Below are 18,686 nucleotides of genomic sequence, written 5' to 3'. Positions count from 1 at the left end.
TCAACTGCAAGTTCTCACAGACAAAGACAACTGACTTCTTACTTCTAAAGTATGACAACAAAGACCCAGTTATCTGCAAGAAAAACTCTGTAGGCTCTGGGCTACATAGCCTCTAGCATTATGCTAATTCCATATGCAAGACTGCATATGAGGAAACTAAAAAGTGTTTGGACTCAACATTGCCACAGCCTGGAAGCATTAATTTCACTCATTCCCTGCTTGCAACAGGAGTTTCGATGCTGGGCACAGGCCTGTCACCACAACAAGGGACAGGCATTCACTTTACCCACAGCCAAGCAAACACTAACAGAATCATCAGATTATGCCTGGGGGGCCCACATGGCAGGAAAATGTATTCAGGGCACATGGCCCCCAAGCCAAAGGCATCTTCACATCAATCAAAAAGATGCTAGCTGTACAAAATGCCCTGACAGCCTTCAAGGACCTACTTCATCCAGGACAGCTGCTGATAAAGACGGACAACACCACAGTTATGTGGTACATAAGCAGGTGGGCACACATTCCTACCCCCTCTGCAAACAAGCCATGATTTTGTGGAACACAGCATTGACCTACCAAGTAAACCTGCAAGCACAATTCCTGCCAGGAAAAACAAATGCTCTGGCAGACCAACTAAGCAGAAATCTCATGGATTCTCACGAGTGGAAACTAGATCCACAAATCTTCAGCATAGCAAGGAAATGGGGATGCCAGGACATAGATCTTTTTGCCTCCCCTCACAACTGCCAACTTCAGAGATTCTGCACAAGGACTTATCACAAACAAGCATGGAATGTGGATGCCTTGTCATTCAGCTGGAACAACCTTGCGGTATATGCCTTTCTTCCACTGCCTCTCTTCCGCAAGGTACTCCTAAAGGTCAGACAAGAGAAGCCACAAATGATACTAATTGCCCCAGATTGGCCACGACAACACTGGTACCCAATCTTAAGGAGCTTGTTCCAAGGCCCAGCATGGACATTGCCTCAAATTCCTCATTTACTGACCCAACAAAACAATCAAATCCTACATAGCCAACTCAGAAACCTAAGTCTAGCTGCTTGGCGGATAGTGTAACCGTTCAGAATACACCTCTCTCTAAAGGACTTATGGATGTTATTTTGGAGGCCAGGAGGCCCAGCACCAGGAAATCTTATGCAGAAAAATGGAAGAGATTCTGTGCTTGGAACCAGGCACAAGGAATTCACACGCTTGTTCCAAATATTCCTCAGATTTTGCAGTATCTAACTAAGATGCTGGACAAAGGCCTATCCTTCTCATCAATTTAGATCCATGCCTCTGCCATTTCAGCTCATTACAGTACAGACCCACCTATTTTTTCACATCCATTGCTTAGGCAGTTCCTGAGGGTGGCCAGAAACAAGACCTCCAAGGAGAGCATCAATACCTGTATGGGACCTCTATTTTGTCTTGGAAAAACTTACACAGCCTCCTTTCGAGCCACCCAATACAGCTGAGATAAAATTCTTATGGAAAACAGCTCTGCTCCTAGCAATAACTTCGGCAAGAAGAGTCTCAGCGTTACAGGCATTAATGGCTGTGGAACCTTTTATCTTCCATCCCGACAGGGTTTCTCTAAGGACAAACCCAACATTTATGCCTAAGGTAGTGTCCAGTGTGGCTCTTAACCAAACCATTCATTTGCCTACCTTTTTCCCAAACCCACAGAATAAAGGGGAGAGACGTCCGCATTCTTTGGGCATACACAGACATCTACGCTTCTACTTGGATAAAACTAAAGCTTTCATAAAGACTGAGCAACCTTTAGTGGCATATGCTGCAGGATCACAAGGAAAGGCTATCTCAAAGCAGACCATTTCAAAATGGATAGGACACTGCATTTGTTCCTGCTATTCACAACATGGCAAGTCAGTGCCTAAGGGCATTAGACCACATTCTACCAGGCAGCAGCCACCTCAACAGCCTTCCTCAGAGGAGTATCAACCAAGGATATTTTGGAGGCTGCAACTTGGACTTCAGTGCACACTTTTACTAAGCAGTACCACTTACCTCTTTACTCTAAATCCAGAGCAGGCTTTGCCACTGCAGTTCTGCAGGGCCTTATAGCCACTCCTAATTCTATTTAAATCCAGCTGCCCAACCTCAGCTTTGGGATTCAACCCAAGTCTAATGACTGCAACAGTGAAACACGATGAGCATAGTACAGTTGTATACCTACCATAAATGTAGATGTTAGAATGTATTCACTGTTGCAGTCCAGGTTACCCATCCACCATCCCCATTTCTTTGCTGGGACGTAGCTGTACTTCTCTATCCTATGCAACCTATGTGGTGTATTTGCTTGTAGATGAAGGTATTGCTTATAAAAGCATGCACTAAAATAAACTATGTTTTTTAGCCTATCCTTTTGGGGTCACCTGACATCCGGGGCAAGAAAAACTGAAGAAGATGGCATCTGCTGCATCTTATATACCCCTGGCGCACTGACATCAGGGAAGAGGCGACAGCAGCAGACACCGGACCAGGACTTTGGAATTCAGGCCGACTGTGGGTAGCCTGCCAGCAGGATAACCCAAGTGTAATGACTGCAACAGGGAATACACTCGAACGTCTACATTTATGGTAGGTACGCAACTGTACTTTCTCTCTCTGTCTAGGTCTTCCCTTTCCAGCTCCAGTTCCCTTCTCGGGAGCTGTTCACTGATGCCACAGGTGAGGAGTAGCGAGCTTCTTGTGGCCCCCTAAAGGTCCAGAGTCTCTGGCCTCTTCATCATAGGTCATATATGAACATAAGAGATTAGGGCTCTGCAAGCTTTTCTTTCCCTCTTTCATTCTGGGCCCGTCAATCTTCACAGACAATACTGTAGTGATCTGGTAGGACCTCATGCCCAACTGTTTGTTGACGCACCTCCTTTGCAGACTAGCTCTAAAGGTCTGGAATCTAGCTATCCAGTATCAAGTGACTCTTCATGTGGGTTACATTCCTTCAAAGCACAGTCTTGTGACAGACTGTTTGAACACATCCAGAATACAAGCTGACAGATGGTGCTTCACAGAGATGTATTTCTGGACATGTCATTTTTGGGGTATTCCTTCAGTAGATCTTTTCACCTCCTTTGTGAACAGACAACTTCCTCTATTCTGTTACAGAGCCTCAGGTCCTCAGGCTTGGAAAGTGGCCGCCCTGTCTTTTCCTTGGAAGGGAAGGCTTCTGTACACCCTCCCCCGTTCCTCTGTAACCACAAGTTCTGCACAAGATCAGGCAAGACTCTCCCAAAATATAGCTGGTGACTCACTTTTGGCCCAGACAGCATTGGCTCTCCTTCTTTCTCACTTGGCCAGAGGCAGTCACTGCAAGTTACTTCACAGGGTGGATCTTCTCACACAAGACAAGGGGTCTCTTGTTTAGCCTACCCTGTCCACTCTTTAAATGACACTGTGGGTGATAGTTCTGATCCGTTTTAGGTACCTTTTTTCTGAGGATGTGCTTCGGGTTCCGGAGGAGGCCAGGAAATTTGTTTATCCATATGGAAGAGTTTTTCTATTTGGTGTCTTGCTCATAACCTGGATCCACTTTCTGTGGAAGTTCCATTGGTTCTCTCATTTGTGTGAGTTGCTCAATGCTGGGTTAGTGTAATCTTCAGTTCAGCCTTTCAGCAGTTTGTGCTTGTCTGCCTTTAACTCCTATTTTCATAGATTCATAGGTTGGTACTAGGCTATCAGCCCTAGGGCCTATACAAGCCTAGCCATAACAATTCCCTGGCTATTTCTTCCCACATGATTTACTTTCCTGGACCCCTGTCTAGCAGGGCGACTGACATGATCCCCGGGGTGAATTTCCTTTCTCCCATCCAATCGTCAAGGTTTCTTTTGAAGGTGGCCAAAGAGGCACTCTGCTTGACATGTATGGGCAAATCTATTCCAGAGTCTGGGGAGGCCTTTGGATGTGAGGTCAAACAATTCCTTAAAGGTGCCCTTCATATTAGGCCTCACAGGAAACCTATTCCTCCTTCCTGGGACCTTTAATTTTGTTCTTGAGAAATTGTCTCTGCCTGCAGCTTCAGCTTCCTTACAGCTTTGTACTTGGAAGACTGTTCATCTTTTGGCCCTTACTTCAGCTAGATGTGTGTCTGAATTTCAGGCTGTTATGGCTGTGTCTCCTTTAGTTTTTCATAGGGCAAGGTGTCTTTTCATAATAATCCTCCTTTTATGGTTGTTAATGAGTGGTCTCTTAATTAGTCTATCCATTTGCCCACTTTTTTCCTTTCTCCGCAGTCTACGAGTGAGACGTTTATTCACACCTTGGATTTGTATAAACAACTCCGATTATTATTTGGATAAAATTAAGTTTGAGCAACTTTCTTTCCTTTCTTCCTAGGTCTTTAGGTTTGGCTGTTTCTAAGCAAACTATTTCTTCTTGGATCTCTAAGACCATTTCCTCTTGTTAATCTTTTCATGGGAAAAGCCATTCTTCTGTTGAGGCTTATTCTACCTGGGCAGCTACTTGGACTTCTGTGTGTACTTTTACCAGGCATTGTAAACTGGATATGGTTTCCTAGGCTAGGGCTATCCTGCATGGGTTTCTTAAGGTTTTTGCTGGACCTTCTTCCTCTCACTTTTCCTCTTGAGCTTTTGTACTATTCCTAATATAAGGAGTACTGCAACAGTGATATGGAAGGATATAGTACAGTTGTGCAATATTTTACCATAACAGTAGATATCCTTCACTGTTGCAGTGTTCACTCCCTCCCTCCTCCTCCTTTGCATTTTTCCTTCTGGATGCACATGTTACTCTCTCTCACTCCTTTGATTGTTGCCCCTCTTGGGGCTTTTCAGTTCTGAAGACGGTATGTCTCCTTTATGCACTACTCCATGAGTGGGGAGCATATTGATGTACAACGTTGTCCCTATTACAACTTAAGCATTTGGTATACTGTTGAGCTACACTTGGTAGGGCATCCCTAAGGTAAGGGATACAGCAGCAAAGAGAAGGAAATAGACTGTTATGGTAAGATTTTACACGACTGTACTTTCCAGTTGAATGGCTTTATCATGTGGTGGTAATTACAGATTTTTTTTTTTTAGTTGGCCTTTACGTAGAGAAGACAGTGTCAGAAAGTCGTGATTTGATTGAAGACCGTTTTCAGCATTGTGAATACTGCATAAAGGTAATTGTAAACAGTGTATATTTTTGTTGAATGACTATGTTTTGTGTAGTGTAGAAAAATATTTTCATTAAGTAAGGTGTCAAATCTGCTGATATTGCTGCCTTTAACTTCACTTTTTCAAGCAGTAGGTAGTAATTGGTGATTTCCAAGTTTTAGTTTTTTTTTGTCTCTGTAGTACTGCTAACCATATTTACATACTAGTATGTTTCCGTTATTTAGAGCTACTGTTTGGTAAGATCCCTCACACACACTCATTCACACACACATGGTTGCACTTAGTTATCTGGGAGAACACTACTCCTTTCTACTAGCTGGTAATGTAAGATTATGACTAACTGGCTGTTGCTATTAGATTCTGTTATTGCAAAACAGCACTCTTATGTGAAGGCAAAACAAAGTCTATCTTTTATAGTCCCCTGGTTAACAGAAGCATTGAGGTCACTATCCTAGAAAATGAAAACCATGTTGAAGCAGTCCCTGGGATAGGTCTGTTTCTGAGAGCTAGTATAAATATATTCTGCCGATTATGTGGTAATCTCACATATGTTCACACCATCGTCTACTCCAGCTGACTCATTTGAAAGAGATTCAACGCCCTTCTCACCTCGATGAGCCCACATCGCATGCTGCCATATTCACAAATTCTGCATCTTTCTGTAAGCTTGCATTTAGACTGCTATCTCCATAAAACATACAGTGCTAAATTCAAGAGAAAAGCCCATTTAGTGTAACCTCAAGATTAAAATGTGTAATGAAGAGGAAGAAGCTCATAAAAGCAAACTTGACTTTCCATTAATTGTATAAGAATCAACGATCAGCAAAGAACCTAGAAACAGAGTCTGAGCACATACAAATTTAGACTCGTCACCCACACCAAGGTAAATCTTGTCAATCTCCTCTCCGGTCCATCTGGTGAATCTGGGAATCTTGAAGCAATGTTACAACTGCCTCATGTACACAGACAACCCTCTCCTCCTCCCAACAAATTTCAACACATGAGAGATGCAACCATATAGCCAAACTGGAGGCTAAGCTCTCTCAACTCAGTACTGGCAAAACCAGTCAGGAGGAGAAGGAAACCACACTCACTACAATTCCAGTCTCACGTGGACCTACCACGACAGCAAACCAAACACATAATCACACAAAAACATATTCTGAGGCTCTAAATAAAGATCTGCCTAAGCAGCAGAGACCTCCGAAGCAGACTCCCAAGCAACCGCTACCCCAAAACAAAACACGTGCAACACATATCTCACAAAGCCAGTGTGCCGAACAGTCACAGCCCTTAAGACTAAACAACACACCTGATACACTTGTAATAGGTGACTCTATCGTCAGGCACACTGACGTCCCAGGCTCACCAGGCTGAACAAGGAGAGGGTCACGGTGAGCAGCCTGTCGGGTGCTAGGATCCGCCACATAACACAAGCACTCGGGTCACTCCAAGGCAAGTACAAATATGACTCGGTCATTGTCCATGCTGGTGTGAATGACCTGAGACGTACCTCCCTGGACTACATGAAAAGAGACATAAAGGAGCTCTCTGAGCATGTAGCCCAGGCCGGTATGACCCTGACCTTGAGTAGCATCTTACCCTCACCAAGAATGATGCCACAATATGAAGACAAGATGATCAATTTCAACAATTGGCTTAAGTACTGGTGTCATTCAAAGGGGATCCAATGCCTGTCAGCTTGGGATGATATGCTCGACAAGCCACAATGCTTCGCTAGGGACGGCTTGCACCCGTCACCCCTGGGCTTTCAGATATTGGCAAAGGCTCTTGCTACCCCCATAGTGCCTTTTTTAGGCAAGGCTCAAAAGACAAACCCACCTCCATAGGTATCACAAGGGATAAGAAACTAAGAGTAATGCTACTCAACGCCAGAAGTCTAAACCTCAAGATGCACGCACTCGAAACTCTCCTTAGCATGGAGAACATCGATATCTGTGCAGTAACAGAAACCTGGTTTAGGGCTCCAGAGAGCACCCCAGCACTACCAGGTTATACCTCATACCATGCTTTTCGGCCCCAAAACTTGGACCGAACCACAAAAGGAGGGGGAGTATCGATATTCATCAAAGATACCCACACCTCCAGGTTGGTGGCAAAGCACGAAGCATCAGAGACTATCCATGTGCAACTAACAGTGGGTAAAACTGCCTTCCAGTTTATAGCCTGCTACAGACCACCCTCCCAAACCCAGGAACCCCACTCGGCCTTTCTGAGAACACTGGAAAATATGAAGGTCTCTCCAAACACCATTATATTGGGTGACTTCCACTACCCAAACATAGACTGGGAGCATTACTCTAGCTCCAACACCCTAGCCCAAAGGTTCCTAGAATTTATAAATTCAAATGCTATGGAACAACTTGTTACCACTCCCACAAGAGGGGAAAACATACTGGATCTGATCATCACCAAAATGGGGACTCTATGCTCCAGATCAGAAGTGCATCCCTCACTGGTAAGATCAGACCTTAAACTAATCTCACTGGATATTCACATCCCGACCCCACCCCCTGCCCAGAAAACCACAGTGAAAAACTTCTCTAAAGCAAATTTCACACTCCTTAAAACCGAGGTGGAATCCTTCAAAGCCCCCGGGCCTGTGGAAAATACGGCCCAGACCACAGAATCCTTTATGAACGCATTCTATGAACACTTTCAAGAATGCATGGATCATGCGATCCCAAATAAAACAAAGACCCAATCCTCCAAAGGCAGACGTCCTGTCTGGTGGACCCCAGCCATAAACAAACTATACAATAGAAGGAGGAAGCTACTAAATGATGGAGCAAAATCCCAAAAAGGGAAGGCATCACTGATCAGTATTAGCAAAAAACTACGGGCACTCATAAAATTGTCTAAGGCCAGCTTCGAGAGAAAAATTGCACAGGACACTAAGGATAATCACAAGGCTTTGTTATGTTAGGAACCTGGGTGGTAATTCCCAGATATGCTCAGAATTAGTCCAAAATGACAAAAAATACACTGAACCCACAGACATTGCCAACATCCTAGCTGACAGGTTCAGCTCAAACTCCCACCAAAAGGGCAAATATCTATCCCAGCAGAGTGCTGCCCCCCTGACATCTCAGATGCTCAGGTAAGAGCCGCCTTCTCCAAAGCAAAAAACACAACATCAATGGGACCAGACGGTGTCCCGGGCTGCGTCCTACATGAACTCCAAGAAGAGCTAAACCCAAAGATAAAACTACTGTTCAATCTCAGCCTTTACTACAGGATATGTGCCCAAAGTGTGGCGTACAGCAACAGTGGTCCCTCTCCATAAAAGGTGGTGCCTCAACGGATCCTGGAAATTATCGCCCCATAAGTCTGACTAGCTTGGTCTGCAAAGCTATGGAAAGGATCATCATGGACCTCATAAATAAAGATATTGGGGACCTACAGACACTGGATCCTACCCAGTTCGGCTTTGTTAAGGGCAGATCCTGCCTCTTAAACCTGGTTGATTTCTTTGAAACGGTCACCAAGTCTATTGACGAGGGGAAGGTGGTCCACACAGCCTACCTGGACCTCGCAAAAGCCTTCAATACAATACCCCACTCGGGCATTATATATAAGCTCACCAGCTTAAATATAAACCCCCCTATGTCACTAGATGGATTGCAAACTGGCTCAAGGACAGAACCCACATGGTTAGAATTGCTGGAGCCATGTCAGATTCCAAACCAGTTACAAGTGGTGTCCCACAAGGCTCAGTCCTGGGACCTCTCTTCGGTGTATATTTCTCGGAGGTACAGGCCTACACGGAAGGACTGTGGCTGACCAAGTTCGCAGATGACTGCAAACTGGGCGTCATAATCGACTCTCCAGCCGACACAAGCATCCTCCAAAAGGGCCTCATAGAAACAGACAACTGGTGCCAGAGCCATGGCCTCAAGCTAAATGCCAAAAAGTGTATAGTCATCCCCTTTGGCAAAAACAGTGTCCACAAATTACCACATAGGTGGTAATCCATTAAGTACAGAAGAAGTAATTAGGGACCTGGGGACCCAAGTTGATAGCAATCTCTCATTTGACAACCACGTGGCCAAAGTGGTTAGAAAAACATTTTATATAGCCCACCTAATCATGAAGGGATTCGCATCTAGATCAGGGGAGGTCATCGTGCCTCTTTACTCATCCCTCATCAGGCCCATAAATTGAGTACAATGCCCCTTTTGGGATGTACCTTACCAGACACCTGCAGCAACTGGAAAGACCCAAAAGTACCTCACCAAGAGGATCAAAGGGCTGAAACAGATGCCATATGCTGCCCGGTTAAAGAAACTCCAGCTCTACTCAGTGGCATACCACCTGTTCAGAGGCGATCTGTGCCTGACGTAAAAAGCCATGTCCAACCCGGAATTAATGGACATGCTGCACCTCAGAAAATCCAAATCCCATCGAGCTACGCTCGAGACTTGAACCTCAGCACTGAAATAAATAGGACATGCTGGAGGGACAGATTCATAACCCAGAGGCTCCCTTCACTCTGGAATAAAATCCCAGTCCAGGTTAGGCAGAGTCCCTCATTGACTCTCTTCAAGAGGAATCTTGATGAGTGGATGGGAGATCGTAGGTTTACCCCGGGTATCACTTCTGTGTCACTGTTGGACTGAGGCACAGTATACTAACTTCGAAAAAGGGCATAGCAAAATACATTTAAAATGGGTGGCTATAGCCAAACACATTCTGGCTAGGCTTATAAATGCCCTAGGGCAGATAGCCTAGTATGAACCTATGAACCTATGAAGGCTACCTTCGGCTGCATCAGGGATTGTTTTAAGTAATACCGGCCAATACTGAGTTAATACAAAATATCACCACATACTCATCCCCTTAGGACATTGTCAGTATTTTATTGGACAAATTCAGCTCAAACTTTACACCTCCTGCCACCTTGTAATTATTCACAGGACATTAGCATTCTTTTGCTGCCACAACCCCCCCCCCCATCAGATGTTCACCGTGTTTCATTGTTGCAGTCATTACACTTGGGTTATCCTGCTGGCAGGCTACCCGCAGTCGGCCTGAATTCCAAAGTCCTGGTCCGGCGTCAGTAACTTTACACCTCCTACCACCTTGTAATTATTCACAGGACATTAGCATTCTTTTGCTGCCACAACCCCCCCCCCCCCCAATCAGTTCCTAAACTCACACTTTCTCTCTCTAGGACAAAGAACACTAGCTCCATGGACTCTGATAACATGTCAGGCTTTTTTGGTACCAGGCATTGTGCCAGACCTAAGTCTGTTCAGTTTCAGCTTCTGCTTTGGATTTATCCCAGAGGTATAGAGAACCAATGTAGTCATCCCACTCTATAAAAGGGGACCCACTACTGATCCAGGCAGCTTTAGAGTCATAAACCTCACCTGCCTTATTTGTAAGGCAGTGGAGCACATCATTATACTTGTTAACAAGGATTTAGGCAGTCTTCAAATCATGGACCCAAATCACTTTGGCCTTGTTAAAGTCAAATCCTCTTAAATGTGGTGGAGTTTTTTGAACACAGCACTGAAGCATTAGTCTCTAGCAAATTGGCCAAGCCCTTTGATGCTATTGCACAATTTGATATAATTGAAAAGCTAATTCAGTTAAAGTGTAAATCCCCTGTAGTACTCACCAGATAGCATACTGGCTTACTGACAGAACCCACAGTGTTCGCTTTGGAGACTTGATGTCATCTAAAAATAGTCACCAGCCGCTCTGGTGGTATAGACCGATACAATTCTGACTGCAACCCAGGTGACCTGGGTTTAATTAGCAGCTTGGGTATCTGATGGAACAGCAAGAAGTGTTGGGTGTTGCCATCTGTGGTAGGTGGTTTTGTGGGTGTCTGCTTTGATGATCTGTAAAGGCGGCTGGGGATGACACCCTATGAGGTGCAGGCCAAGAAAGGGAATTGGGGTGGAGACATGGCTTCTCTGCCACTGAGGAGGGGTGGTACACCACACATCCCCATTGCACACTCACCCTTTGGTCATATCATTGGAGCCCATGAGGGGTAACAGGGTAAGCAGGGTAGGGCATTAAATTAGAACACTCCCCAGTGGATATGGATGGCTAGACCCCCAGGACACCCTTAAGTTCTGTGTCGGGCCCAGTCAGATATAATACAGGGTGATAAAGAAAGTAACTGGCAGACCCAGTGATGGATGTGAGGAACTGGGTAGGGAACTGTAGGATGATGCAAGAGGGTGAAGAATCCACAAAATAGAGTATTTACCAGTGGTAGTCCGCCCTGGGGGCACTTTTTAGTACTTCTCTGATGTGGCTGACACCAAGGGGTTGTAGCTGGTGACTGCAAGCTCACTGTTGTCATAAATATCCGTACTGACCTTCAGATTCTCCAAGATTGCTTAAAGCATACTAGCAAACGGTGTATAGATCCTGGCTTCAAATTAAATGCTAAGAAATGCAGTGTTGTGTCCTTTGGCAAATCTGGACACCTCTACAATGTTCGCATAGCTGACAACACATTTCCATCTCTGTGAGGGCAGGGTCTTCAGCCCATGGAACTGCTGCAATGCCCTACATAGGTCTCAATGTCTGACAGAAGGCTGTTGGTTCCTCATCAAGTTAAAGTAAAAGAAAAAAGTTCACACAGATCTGATTCAATACCTAATTCACCAAATGGCATCTGTTTCCAACAGAGTAAAGGGAATATGCTTTGCTGTCTTGGATGTGGATATTCAGCTGTCACATCCAGACTAGGACTACACACTAATCACTTACAGTGCTGAGACCTTGGCCTAGCACTCCTATCACTTTTTCTCACTAGTCTGTGAGCCACAGTGTCTTTTAGTTGCCCTCGCAGACAAAATATTTTTCAAACAGAGTTCCCAGAAAAGCACATATTTGCTTCAGCGGCCTTTGCCTTGAGGTCCCTGAATTATTTGGCACACTTTACAGGACTGCAGAGGGGTTTGATTAAGGAGCTGTCCAAATCTCACTCAAAGTCCATGTCTGTAGAGGACTATAAAAGGTCATCCTCCCAGCTGGCCACTCTATTATACATTTCCAATGCGTCCATGAGGTTGTTATCCCATGTTGCAGATGGTACCTCACAATCTATTGGTTCAGGCATTGCTGTGCGGAGACTCACCTGAATGCTGTTGTGCAATTTTGCAGAACCTTTCATGTCTTTCATCAGTGCTCCTCTTGATGGAATGTCCTTGTTTGGTCCTTCTGTTAAAGAAACACTGTCCTGCAGTGAGCGGGAAGGAAAGACCATGTCTGCTGTAGGGATTCACTTTACTACCCCTCAGCAATCCTTTTCCCCAGAATCAGAGGGGGCAAGAAGATGTGGTTCTATAAATCCAAGGGATCTTTCCAGTATTGACACTTAGGACATATCCTTCAGAGGGAGGAGTTCCAAGTGGTAGATGCTGTTCTCGTGGCAGAGGGGGCCCTCAAAACCAGAGTTTGAGATTCCTTTCTGGGTAGACCCTTTCGGCGCTCTTAGTTAACCCATTGCTCACCACTGGAGGGAGGCAGGAGAGTGCTTGTCCTTACACCCAGATGCTTAGCTTCTATATCAAAACATTCTTGGATGCTGAAAATAATATCCAGAAGTTATTTTGTGCCGTATTTTCAGATTCCCCCAAACAAAAGAAGAAAGCTTCTCTACTTCCCACCCAGTAATAGAGAAGCTGCAGCTTGAGAGATTCAAAAGCTGCTAGACAGAGTCATCCAGGAGGTCTCACCAGACCAGAAAGGATTCGGAACTTACCCAGGGCAGTTTTCATGCCCCCCCCCCCCCCAAAAAAAAAAAAAACAAACCTGAGACCAATTCTGGATCCAAGTAGACTGAACCAATTCGTGAAGAAGGCAACATTATGAATGGTCATGGTTCAGTCCATTTTGCCTTTTTTACGCAAGGATGATTTGGATGTACTCAATTGATCTTCAGGACGTGTACTGTCACATCAAGATGAACAGATGGTCCCAAATATTTCTGAGCTTTCAAATGGGAACCATGAGAGCAGTACCTTCAGCAATGCAGGCCTTTCAATATGTTCTTCCTGTAGGGACCGTTGCAGTGCAATCTAACAACATGACTGTGGTTTGGTATATCAACAAACTGGGAGTTACCCAGTCTTATCCCCTTTGTCGAGGGGCAGTGAGCTTGTGGTAATGGGTGATCTCTTCAAAGCATTTTTTGTGGCAATGTACATACCAGGGAAAATCCAGCCTACTTGCTGACAAACTCAGTAGGTCCATTTTGATGTCTGAAGAGTGTTGTCTTAGTGGCGGAGAGAATTTTCTGTTGGGGTCAACCTTGCTATGATCTCTTTGTATCTCCCCCACAACAAGAAGTGCAGAAGGTTCTCTGCCCTAATCCCCCCTCAGGGGGGTGGTCATTGAGAGGATGCTATAGTCCACATTTGACTCTTCTTTATGCTTATCCCCCGTTACCTCCGATTCCAAACTTCTTACAGAAAGCAGTTAAGTTGAAGAGGTTTCTAATCCTCATTGCCCCCCATTTGGCCTCGCCAGGTGTGTTCACCTTCCTTTGATCTCATCTTCGATATCCTCTAGATGCTGAACCTAAGTCGAGACCTTCTCTCTGATCCCTCTTGGATGAAGCATCCCAGTATTCCAGGCCTCAAACTGACCTTGTGGTTTCTTCAATTACCTTAATAGCTAGACAGCCCAGGCTTTCCTCCCCAATCTGACAAATACGTCTATCTTCCCAGAAAGCTTCTACAAATAAGATCTACAGGAGTAAATGGAAAAGATTCTCAGTTTGAGCTCTTCAGAAGGAAGTTGATCCTTTCACTGCTTCTATGTCTGCGGTTCTGTTTCTCCAATAGTATTTTATTGTTTTACAAGGAAGGTAACAAAACAGTAAATGTGTGACATTACAAAGAGATCAAATGCAGTAAAAACAGAATGTGAGAGTTATACATAGGCATTATATACCCTCCAAATCATAAACTATATACCTATGTACAGATATGTACATGTGATGCTACTGAAACCTTTAAAGTAAGAACCAGCTTGTTCAAGTAAGAGTCGATGTACCTAAACATAAACTGAGGGGACATATCAAATTAGAAATAGCACACTGTAACAGCACATAATTAAACTTGTTAAAAAAAATTATTCAGTCTCCCTGAATGAGGTGGAAAATTAGTTTCCAAAATTTTTGACAGTACACTTGTTTATTGGGGTCATTTATAAATAATTTATGTGATGAAATGTGTTTTATTGCTAGACTCCTGAAGCCATTCCAAGATAATTTGGTGCAATCCAGCCAATTTTTGGTTGTATAGAATTTAATAAACATAGCGTGATGAGCACATGGAGTTTCAGTTTGGATAACCTTGTGTCTGTAATATGTGAAACTGCTAGTTCCCAAGATAGAGCTGACTTTTGATATCCCATTTTTTCTAATCTAACTTTGAGTGTGCACCAAAGTATATATGAGGGATTACATGACCACAAGATGTGTAGGAAATCTGCTTGAGGAAAGGGGCAACATGGACATGAAGGGGAACCCTTCGGGTTAAATTTATTTAATATGCAGGGAGTAAAATAAGAGTTGTTAATCATTAGTTGTGTGTATACTAGCTTTTTGAAAGGGGAAAGTTTAATAGCGGATTCAATAGTTTTAAGTTTCTGGTCTTTCCTAAGGTCATTGCTCTGATTCCAATAGTTAGAAAATAATAGTGTATTTTGAAATTTAAAGGCCATAATTGATTTATAGGTATTTGATATCATACGTTTCCTTTTGGTTAGAATGTTTGTAAAATCTATTATCCTAGCTATATCAGTTTCAGTATTCAATTCCTTCACAACAATTGTTGTTCCCTGATTTGATGTAAGATAATAGTGTATTTCTGACCTAATTTTAATTCATATCTCAGATCTTGCAGCGAAAACTCCTTATATCTATGTATATTCCATAAAGTGCAATATTTGATTAGAAGATAGTAAGAAAGATTAATCATTTGATTGTTTAGTTTGATGTTGCGGTTCATATGTATTGGTTGAAGGGGGAAAACCCTATCCAGCTCCATATAGTTCACAAGACTTTGAAGAATATTAATTCTTTGCTTTAGAATACTACTCCTAGGAAGACTATTTAAACTTATAGGAGTTAGGGGAGAGTTTTGTGGTTGATTTTGTTGTTACATACATGGTTGTGCCAAATTTTCACCTGGGGGGGGGGGTGCCATGACTCTCCCTTAGAGTCAAATTTTGTTATTAAAACAATTTTATTTTGCACAAATAATCCAGTAATAGTCAAAAGTCTGGCAAACCTAATCTTCTTTATCCTTCGGGTAACATAATTTTTGATAACTTATTCTAACAGCTTTGGGGAACCAAATGAATTTGGCCAGCTCTTAATCTTTTGGAAAAAGTTGTTAGGTATGACTAGGTTTGAAGCATTAAACTGATACAGTAGTTTAGGTAAGACATTCATCCTGACAATTGCTACTTTAGATAACGAGGACTGATTTAGTTGCTGCCACCTGTGAAGATCTTGTAAAATACTTGCCCATGATTTCATAAGATTTTTCTGATCATGGATAAAGAAGAGTGCTCAGACTATATTCCTAGGTATCTGAAAGTGTATTCTAATTTGAAAGGAGATTCAGATAGTAGATATTCTGTATGGTGTAGTGGATTAATAGGGAAAATAAGTGTCTTCTTTTGATTAACTTCATAGTTTGAGACCTTAGAAAAAAATCTATCAATTGTCTTAATTCATTTTTTAATATCTGATATGGGGTGCTCAAAATATATATTTAGATCATCTGCACAAGCAGATAGACTTACTTTAACCTTCATAGTTTTAGGGATGGAGTGAAAAGTAGCCTGGGACAAGTAAAGGAGAAGGGGCTCAAGGTATAAATTAAACAGGAGAGGAGAGAGGGGGCAACCCTGTCTAGTACAATTATGTATTCTAATGGGTTTAGATGTTTTATTGATGTAGAGGTAGGTATAAGATTTATTGTACAGTGTTCCAATAATGTTAAAGAAACCTTTGGGAATGTTGAATTGGGCCATAGTCTCAAATAAGAATTTCCAATCTACTCTATCAAAAGTTTTACAAGCGTCCAGTACTAATCCATAACTCGGGTTCTTGATATTTTTATTGAGATGTATAATAGCATCCAGTGTTTAAAGTATTGTCCAAAGTCTGCCTGTTTAACACAAAACCAGTTTGTTCCGGAGTAATTATATGTGGCATAGCTTTTTTTCATCTCTCAGCTAGGACTAAAGACAATATTTTAATGCCTACATTGATTAGGGAAATTGGCCTATAATTATGTGAGTTTGACCTGTCCATATTGTTTTTAGGAATAAGTATTGTTTTGGAGTTAAAGTAGCGATCAAAGATGCCTTGCACCTTAATATAATTATATTCTTTTAGCAAGATAAGTAACAGTATCTGGCTAAAAGTTTTATAAAATTCTGTGGTATATCCATCTAGACTTGGCGCCTTTACCTTTAATTTCCCTATGACATCAATTATTTCCTGCTGATTAAGGGGAGCATTTAAGAGCTTTGTGTGATTCTTTTTTAATTTAGGAAACGTAATATTGGTCTATAATTTCTTTGGAAGATGGTTGTTGGATACTTGGGCTGTATAATTCTGAATAGATCGGCTGAAATAGTTCCACTATTTGTGTCAGTTTTATAGATTTTTGTCTTTGTAGTGAAGTAATGAAATTCTAGTTGATTCTGGTCTATTTGAGCTAATTTAAGCCAAAATTTTAGATGGGAATTGCGCCATTCTAAGTATTTAGCTATGTATCTAAGCTCATACATGGAGTAATTATGTTTGTGTAATTCATGCAATTGCCTTTGGGTATGATTTATTAGACTTTCAGTCTCAGGGTTTTGTTTAATTTGAAGTTTTATTTCTAATTCGATCAAGTCTGACACTAATTTATCTTTTCTTTAAACAATTTTTTAAAATGTTGCTTTCTGAATAAGGACCCTGCTCATCTGTGCTTTACAAGCTGCCCATTGTATATCGAAAGGAATATTAGTACTCTCCATATTCATATTCAAGAGTGACAAAATCTCCATCTCTCTGACTACCTCTGATTTAATTAATAGATTATTAAAGTATCGATTACAATTCCTGATCCTTTTTGTTAATTCATCAGGGAGACTTAGTTTTAGGATAATTTTTGAGTGAACAGAGAAATACCTCTGTTCCAACAAGTATTTAATAGCCCCCACAGCCAAAGTCACGGAAATAAGAAAGAACTCTATCCTTGACCATGTGTTATGGCATTTAGAATAATATGTGTATAAACCTTTTCTCTCCTGTCCTTCTCCATAAGAGATAGGGTCTGTCAAACCTAAATCATCTATAAGTTCACTTAGGGCAATGGAGGCCTGCAGGTTTTCTGATGGGGGTTACAGGTATGATCTATCCCTGGGTCAATAACTGCATTCCAATCCCCTCCCAATATGTATTAATGATCAGATAATTTTCTTATGATCTTATGAATTTCTAAAATGAAATCTTGCTGTTTCTGACAAGGTCCATAGACATTTAGAAATAGGGTTGGTTTTCTATTGAGTGTGATAAGGGCAGCAAAGTAACACCACCTACCTCTTTCATCCGAGTGATCTGTGATTACTTGCTGAAATTATTTTTTTTTAATAATAGCAACGTGTCTAGAATTGGAATTATCTCCAGCTATTGTTTTAATCCATTTTTTATTTAGGACCCCTTTCCAATCCTCCCTAATCATGTGTGTTTCTTGTAAAAAACGTGTGCTTCAGATTTGAAAACTAAGTGCAATAACAGATTTTTCTTTTCATCTTATAGCCCCCTCACATTCCACGAATCAATAATCCACAATCCTAGAGCTTAATCAGTGGAATATAAGCTGCTGTTAATGTACTGTGATGTTTATACTTGACTAGGCTCCAGAAGATTTTAATACCTATGAAGTGTATAAAGGTAGAAAAAAGGGGTAGACCTAAAAGCATATTCCTGTCAATAGCATCGCACTCTTTCAAACCTGAACCTGTGCCTAACCACCTGCCCCAGATATTTGAAAGAGTACAAGAAGAAAAGGTTACAAATGCAAACCTTACTAAAAGCTTTTTAAATTGGGAAATCATGTAACCTATAAAAAACATTTTAAATACTTCTAACCTCTTAACAGTGCGAGAACATATATACAATAACACTCCAATTCCTAAAGTTGTCATCCCTTACCCTTCTTACAAGGTATCCATATACTCCCTAAAATGAACATAAGTGAATAGCCACTATTATAACTGCAGTACACATAACCCCTGCTTTGACCGAATTATGAGAAATGTTACAGAATTAATTAAAATAACTAAAAATAGATTCATTAGTATGAATACAACAAGGGTTTCTATTACATATGCAAGTCTAAGACCTATTACAGACAGTTCCAATATATACCTGTAACCAAGGACAACTAGAGGCTTTGTAAGAACAGTACAGTAAATTACAACATGTTATAACATACCAAAACCCCAATATTTAGCATGTAAAATGTCAGTGTAGA

At 42.0% G+C, this 18,686-nt stretch overlaps 1 protein-coding gene across 1 annotated transcript in view; it reads left to right on the top strand.

Annotated features, from left to right (window-relative positions):
• LOC122802402 (E3 ubiquitin-protein ligase TTC3-like) overlaps positions 1-18,686 on the top strand; it is a 317,715-nt gene that overhangs the window by 24,841 nt on the left and 274,188 nt on the right. The window contains exon 2 of the mRNA XM_044072026.1: positions 5,068-5,150. Coding sequence (XP_043927961.1) covers positions 5,068-5,150 — 83 coding nt within the window. The remainder of the gene's footprint in view (positions 1-5,067; positions 5,151-18,686) is intronic.

This window comes from Protopterus annectens, chromosome 5.part0 (assembly GCF_019279795.1).
Source record: "Protopterus annectens isolate FY-2018-M chromosome 5.part0, PAN1.0, whole genome shotgun sequence".
Lineage (NCBI taxonomy): Eukaryota > Metazoa > Chordata > Ceratodontiformes > Protopteridae > Protopterus > Protopterus annectens.
Note: the sequence above shows the minus strand (reverse complement) of the source record. Positions and strands in the feature narration are given on the sequence as shown.